The 7,537-nt window shown below is 32.1% G+C and overlaps 1 protein-coding gene across 1 annotated transcript; it reads left to right on the forward strand.

Annotated features, from left to right (window-relative positions):
• Window positions 1–481: 481 nt before the first annotated feature.
• On the forward strand, window positions 482–3,886 carry LOC125875968 (eukaryotic initiation factor 4A-9-like). Its single transcript, XM_049557050.1, has 5 exons — window positions 482–595; window positions 1,605–1,683; window positions 1,864–1,970; window positions 2,139–2,569; window positions 3,030–3,886. Exons 2-5 carry the CDS (start codon window positions 1,616–1,618, stop codon window positions 3,663–3,665), a joined length of 1,242 nt encoding a protein of 413 aa, XP_049413007.1. The 5' UTR covers window positions 482–595; window positions 1,605–1,615; the 3' UTR covers window positions 3,666–3,886.
• The last annotated feature ends 3,651 nt before the right edge of the window (window positions 3,887–7,537 follow it).

Below are 7,537 nucleotides of genomic sequence, written 5' to 3' on the forward strand. Positions count from 1 at the left end.
GCAAATATTTTATTTATAATCTCATAAATTCTTGAATCTTACTTCAAGTTCTCTCTATTTCTCTATAGATTTTAGTTTTTTGTATAGATCTTTCTTTTTTGTATATAGAAAAATAACTAGCAATATTTCTATTTATAATATTAAAAAATAAATTAAACTAGGATAGACAAATGCTAACAGGACAATAACTAAATAATATTAAAAACAAATTCGAAACAACTTAGAATTCCTATTATAATTTTGAATTACTATTTTAACATGTATAGATTTTGTAGAACACCTCTGATTGTACATATAGGGATTATGGCAAATTTGGCCTATTTTTGGTTTATTATTTTGTGAAATTTTATTTTTACGTAAAACGTTTTTGTTTTCGTTTAGGACAACTTAAATCTTCGTGTGTAGGAAGCCCGCAAAGCACGCCACGTGTAATTGAGGCGTAAAAAAATTGTAAAAATTGTTGTTGAAAAACCCAAACTCACACAATTGAACTATATTTTTTCTCTTTCGAACTCTGATCCGAGAAGCTTGGGAAAACCCTAACTTCTCTGTACTCATACACAACAACAACTCCTCTTTCTCATCTCTTCTTCAGGTAACTTCCTTGGAATTCCTTTTCTTTTTCAAACTTCAATGGCGAAAAGATACACAATGCTTTTTTTTTAAAATTATTGAATGCTCTGTTTTTCTTTTGTTCTTTTTTAGTTTGGCGTATAGGAAGTTATTGAATGCTCTGTTTTTTGTTTAGTTTGACGTAGATGCATCTCTTATAAACTGTTTTGGGGTTGTGATTGAGTTTTGAAAGTTGATGGTTTGTCAAGTAGGTAGAGGATTCCCTAGTCTTTGTTGGTTGTTGAGCAGAGAGGTGGTTACATTCTCTTAAAATAAGTGGGGCTATTCAAAACAGAAGGCTACTATAATTTATGTGATTGATTTTGTTAATCTTATGGAACTGAGTAATAGTAATATGTCTAGTGAATTTCTTACTTGAGTCGTATAATGGAACATTATCTCTATGTAATATTTTACCTAACATTGTTTTGTAAGTGCTAAAAGTAAATTGAACTTGTTATGGTGGAACTGGCAAATCTTAAAACACAAGTGCTTGATGATCATTCCTTCTAGGGTTCTAGATAATCTAGTTAAGGGTGGTGTGAGGGTTGATTTTGATTTTTGTGCAAGAGAACATTTTTTGCATCAAAAAATCTTGAGGTTGATTTGCTTGCCAGTACAAGATTAAGATAGATATTTTTTGTATTGTTTTGTTGTTATTTGTTAATGTTGGGTTTTGTTTTTTGAGAGTGGTAATGATCTTTTTAATGTTGAGTTTTATTCCTGGCTGGACACATGGTGTGTTTAAAAGTACAAGAGAACATAATGTAGTTCCCTAAGAGGTAGTTTTTTTTTTCTAAATGGAATTTCTAGTTCTGAATAGGTATAGTAATGAGCTATGTCATTCTTTTGATATTCTCCGAGACCTACATGTTTTAGTTTACCTTGGTTTGTTTTTTTTCGGTTGAAGACTGGCGGTGTTATGAAATTTAGATGTTTTGACAATATGTAAGTTCACACTAACCCTTTCTTTGTCCTAATGTGATGTGAAGTCTTTCTAGTCATGGCGGGTGCAGCTCCTGATGGATCCCAATTTGATGCTCGTCAATTTGATTCAAAAATGACAGAGTTGTGAGTACTACTGCCTCAGTTATGTTGTTGCTTTCTCATTTTCAATGTTTTGGTATTCTTCATGAGTTTCTCTATCTACACATAGGCATACCTGTGAGTTACAATGTTTATTGTACTCATGGTGGAAATACTAAATTTTTGCTATACATGCATCATATTCTTCTTTAATTGTGGATGCAGGCTAAATGCTGAAGGGCAAGAGTTTTTTACCTCATATGACGAGGCTTATGATACTTTTGATGCTATGGAATTGAAGGAGAAGCTCCTGAGAGGCATTTATGCATACGGTCAGTTGAAAAATCTTTTATGCTTTTCATTTTTGGTTCATGACTTGTGCACAGTTTATTAAGAAGAAAAGATGTGTTTTGCCTTCTGTTCCTCGCCATGTACATATGTGTCAAGTTAAGGTGAAGAATCTCATAGGCTCTATCTAATATTGAAGTATAACCTTGTAGGTTTTGAGAAGCCCTCAGCAATCCAGCAAAGGGGAATTGTACCTTTTTGCAAAGGTCTTGATGTGATTCAGCAGGCTCAGTCTGGAACGGGAAAGACTGCTACTTTTTGTTCTGGAGTTCTGCAACAACTGGACTATGAACTGTTAGATTGTCAAGCCTTGGTCTTGGCACCTACTCGTGAGCTTGCACAACAAATTGAGAAGGTCATGCGAGCACTTGGAGACTATCTTAAAGTCAAGGTTCATGCTTGTGTGGGAGGTACCAGTGTCCGTGAGGATCAAAGGATCCTTTCAAGTGGGGTTCATGTTGTTGTGGGAACACCTGGACGTGTATTTGACATGTTGAGAAGGCAGTCTCTCCGCCCTGATCACATTAAGATGTTTGTATTGGATGAGGCTGATGAAATGCTCTCCAGAGGGTTCAAGGATCAGGTAACTAGCAGTGCCCTTCTCCCCATATTTGTATATATACCTATAGTTTCTGTGAATGCATAAGCACTTTTGTTTTGTGTAGATATGCCTGTCTGTATCTGTCTTTTATACTTAAGTATCAACCTGTAATTTATTAAAAGAAAATGGAAGTCTAAATCCGTAACCTGTAATTTATGATGCACTTAGCATACTCGAGTGACTCAATATTTTCTTTGTGCTAGCTTCTTTTCTTTCACAATTAAGTATGCTGTGACATAGTTTTAAATTCCACAGTCCTGCTTCCCAGGAATTTGCGAAGCTGTAAATTATGTGTGGGATATCCCCAGTATGTGTGCTAGGGTTCTGTGAACATATTCATTGCCTGTGCTTACGTGGCACATTTTCTCTTAAAAATTAGAGTCCACAGTTTTACATGATTTCTACCCTGGTTCTAAAAGTTATACTTTTTCTTTGTCTCCAGATCTATGATATTTTCCAGCTATTGCCTCCTAAGATTCAGGTTGGTGTTTTCTCTGCCACAATGCCTCCTGAGGCCCTTGAGATCACAAGGAAGTTCATGAATAAACCTGTGAGGATTCTTGTGAAACGGGATGAACTGACCTTAGAAGGTATCAAACAGTTTTATGTGAATGTGGAAGAGGAAGAATGGAAGCTTGAGACCCTTTGCGATCTATATGAAACCTTAGCCATCACACAGAGTGTGATTTTTGTGAATACTCGTCGCAAAGTTGACTTGTTAACAGACCAGATGCAAAGCAGAGACCATACAGTCTCAGCTACCCATGGTGACATGGACCAGAACACTAGGGATATTATAATGTGTGAATTCCGTACTGGTTCCTCTCGTGTTCTCATCACCACTGATCTTTTAGCCAGAGGAATTGATGTTCAACAAGTCTCCCTCGTCATAAACTATGATCTCCCCACTCAACCTGAAAATTACCTTCATCGTATTGGACGTAGTGGACGGTTTGGTAGGAAGGGTGTTGCAATCAATTTTGCAACCAAGGATGATGAGAGAATGCTTTCTGACATTCAGAGGTTTTACAACGTGGTGATTGAGGAGCTTCCAGCAAATGTCGCTGATCTCCTATAAGCTTCCTGCTCTGATGGCTGGCTACAAGAATCGAACAGCAGGCCGTTGTTTGATTTGGCCATTTCTCCACACTTAACTCTCTTTTTCTTCTTTTTTTATTAGTCTTGATTTATATGTTTTAACTGTGTTTAGTTTAGTGTAACGCTGAACTAGTTAGTAATACACATTTGATTGTCTAATTCATCATATACAATGGTAGGCTCTCTTTTTATTATTGTTAACGATACGTCGGTGGGCTTTTTCAAGTTTATATTTATTTGGTATTTTTATTTTTGACATCCAAAGTTGCATCTCAAGTTTAATCTATTATTATTATTATTACTAGTAAAATTATCCCCTCGAATTTAATATCACGAAATATATAAAAAATAATACTTAAAACTTATCAGTTACTAAAACTAAAACACTATATTATCTTACATAAAATTAATAATGTAAAGGAAAATGAAAATTATTACATCTTATTATTTATTCTTAATAACATAAGTATAAATTAATGATTGTAAAAATACATATCAGAATTTGTAACATAAGCAATGGTGTCACTGAGCCACTCAACATGAGTAAAGTACACAAATATATAATTGTGAAGAGGGGGTTCAAAATTTTCGTTGTTTTAAAATGAGAAGAAATTCCTCTATTTATAGAGAACAAGTGGTAGTGTGAACAAATATTTATTGTGCCTTATCGGAAATGTTACAACTATTTGGAAAAGTTGCACCCTTCAGAAAGGTCACAACATTTCATAAAAGTCACAATTTTTCATAAAAGTCGCAACTCTTCATTAAAGTCGCATCTTTTCATAAAAGTCGCAATTTTTCACAAAAGTCACAACTTTTCATAAAAATCGCAACTCTTCATTAAAGTCGCAACTTTTCATAAAAGTCACAATTTTTCGTGAATGTCACAATTTTTCATGAAAGGGGAAGGCTAATATTGTAAATAAATAAATTAAAAGTGAATTCTGATTTGTGGTGGCGCCACGTAGGCGGGCCTAAGGTTCTCTTTTATATATATATATATTATATGATTATTACTAATATAATTCGCAATTTGGTTGAGATGCTTCAATTCCAGTAGCAAAGGAGAGGGGTAAGAGAGAATATACAAGGGAAAGGGTCTACTACTTCAGGCAATCTTCACGTAATTACACGATTTAAGATAACTTAATCTCTAAATACCTCTACCATTTAAATTAGTTACCAAAATCCTCCTTTTTCTTTCTCTTAACATCGAGATATATTACTCTATCTCTATCAAATACATTATAATTTTGTTTGTGTACAATGTATCTAATACATATGTTATTGTTAATATGAATTTGATTTATGGTTATATATTTGATATATAACTTGTATATCCAATACAAAACTTATGTGTCGTTATAACTAGCGCCAAAATTGTTGAGATTTCTGTACTTTATACCTTTTTTTAAGTGGAATATCGATTTGGGTCATCGAGTACCAATACCAAAAAAGAAGAGTTTTGGGTCATCGAGTACCAATACCAAAAAAGAAAGAGTTATTGTAAAAAGTGTTGGAAAACTATTGGAAATCTCGTAGCTTGAGGAGTGCCTATGGCACTGTCCTTAAGGATATTTCACCGGTTAAGGTGCATCCCCAGAATTCAATAAGCTTTTCTAGTACTAAAACTAGGAGCCAGAATCTAACAAAGAATATTAAATTGATAGAAAACTCAGCAACTCAAACAATAGGAAGGAACTATTTTCTGCATCCAAGGAGGACTTTGTTCTCGTCTATTTCTTCCATAGGAAAAATCATGGTGAATATATATAAGAAAAGAATTCACACCATAAGAGTGGTTGATAGCTCCAACGGCTAAAGGATTGGAATTTAAGGAAATTAATAATGGGAATAAAGGAGAGTAATTGCTAATCATGAAGAATAATGTCCAAATAAAAAGTTACTGTTAGCAATATGGAAAAGGAAAATTGATCAAACAATGTTATTTAAGGAAGTATATCAATGCCCAATAATTCCCTTAAAGGCTGAATAAATTAAAGAATTTTTAAAGATGATTATTATATTTTTGAGATACTCCAATTATTTTTCCAACAAAAAGCGGAGTCCTTGGGTATTTAGTTGATAATCAAATATAGCATTAGTTTGGCTAATTATCAAACCTAGAAATAATTTTATTATATTTGTTGCGGGGTCCTTGGTATTTAATTGATTATCAAAGAGCATTAGTTTGGCTAATTATCAAACCTAGAAATATTTTTTGTTATATTTGTTTGCTTAATTTAATTGGATACATGGTATTTATTCACTCAATTTGGATGCTCACTTATATTTGATATAATATAATATAGGAAAAATTGTATGAAATAACAAACTATTAATTCAAATTAAATGTTATAGTCATAGTTTCTTTTATTTTTAATTCGCAGCAAACATTCCATGTTTTTTGTCATCCCATTTGTATATCGAAATATACAAATAGACTCATTCAGTATGCATATGTGTTGTATAAAAAATAATTGCAGGACTCATTTGTATACCGAAATATACAAATAGACCCATTCGATAAATATATGTGTTGTATAAAAATTAATTGCAGGATCCATTTGTATACCGAAATATACAAATAGACTCATTCGGTATACATATGTGTTGTATATATGTAGGAATTTTGTGTATATACAATTACTATATTTTAGTTTGTATACCGAAATATACTAATTAATAGTCATAGCAAACATAAAGTTTGTTATGAAGTGCAATTATACAAACTATAGCTATAACATATAAATATGATTTTTATGTTTGTTAAACCTAAAATTTACTCAATATATCCTTGTACCAGTAGTCCAGTACTAGAAAAATCACCCAACCATCACTATAACTTCAACTCAAAGATATTTTCAGATACAATTCAAATACAAATATTCAAATAGACTCATTGATATGAATATATTTTACCACTAAAATATATTTAAAATAATTTTCATATACTTTGAATTGTTTAAATTTATTTTCTTTATGTTGAAAATAAATATACTTTTTAGGTTAAAGTACTCTTTTTTTTTAAAATAAAATAATAATTTACTCATAAATTTATTATTAAAATGAAACATGGCCCCTAAATAATTGGGAGCTAAAGGCCTTTGCCTGAACTTGTTTCACGCAAGAGCCGACACTGATAGCCGCTTTAATCATCTTAGACTCAAGGCAAAATGTATATGTTTATTTTATATTTATAAATATATTCAGAATGATTCAAAAAAAAAATTCATTGTCATCAACAATATAAAAATATAAGTTATTAAAATTCCTTCATTTTGTTATAAATTTATTGAATGAGTAGATTGTCCATTAAGTTAATATATGAACAACTATTCATATTCCCTAGGTTCTATAAACCTTTTTGGATAAGAATGTATCTATTTATTATGACACTTAATATGGTGACTTTTGGAGTGATTTCTCAACCTATAAATAGGATTGTTCTTTCACCATTGTAAAGACACAAAAATGAGAGACTTGACATTCTACTCTACATGTCTTTTGTCTATATTATTTGTAATATATTTCTTATATTTTACAGCACGTTATCAGCACAAGACTCTAACCAATTGAGATTGAGTTTTAGTTTTTCTTTAGCTCATGTTCTAGTTGATCTCGTTATGAGAATCAAGAAGGAAAAATGATAACTACTGCAACCACAGTATTACATGCATAAAATCAGGTATGTATTTCCTAAAATCTTTTTATGATTTAGAATACAATAGTGTTCGTTTTGAATTTTGATGTGGAAATGGAAAAAGAGGAATTAACTTGTTTTTGTCCTTGTGTGAATGGGAGATTTGACTTGATAATGTGGGGATGTTTGCTGATTCTTGTCGGAGGCAG

Source organism: Solanum stenotomum, chromosome 9 (assembly GCF_019186545.1).
Source record: "Solanum stenotomum isolate F172 chromosome 9, ASM1918654v1, whole genome shotgun sequence".
NCBI lineage: Eukaryota > Viridiplantae > Streptophyta > Magnoliopsida > Solanales > Solanaceae > Solanum > Solanum stenotomum.

Bases quoted from the DNA above. Each gene is read 5' to 3' on its own strand.
- LOC125875968 (XM_049557050.1), top strand. From the start codon at position 1,616: ATGGCGGGTGCAGCTCCTGATGGATCCCAATTTGATGCTCGTCAATTT. The intron at 1,684-1,863 runs GTGAGTACTACT...TTGTGGATGCAG, and splicing joins GATTCAAAAATGACAGAGTT to GCTAAATGCTGAAGGGCAAG. The intron at 2,570-3,029 runs GTAACTAGCAGT...CTTTGTCTCCAG, and splicing joins CCAGAGGGTTCAAGGATCAG to ATCTATGATATTTTCCAGCT.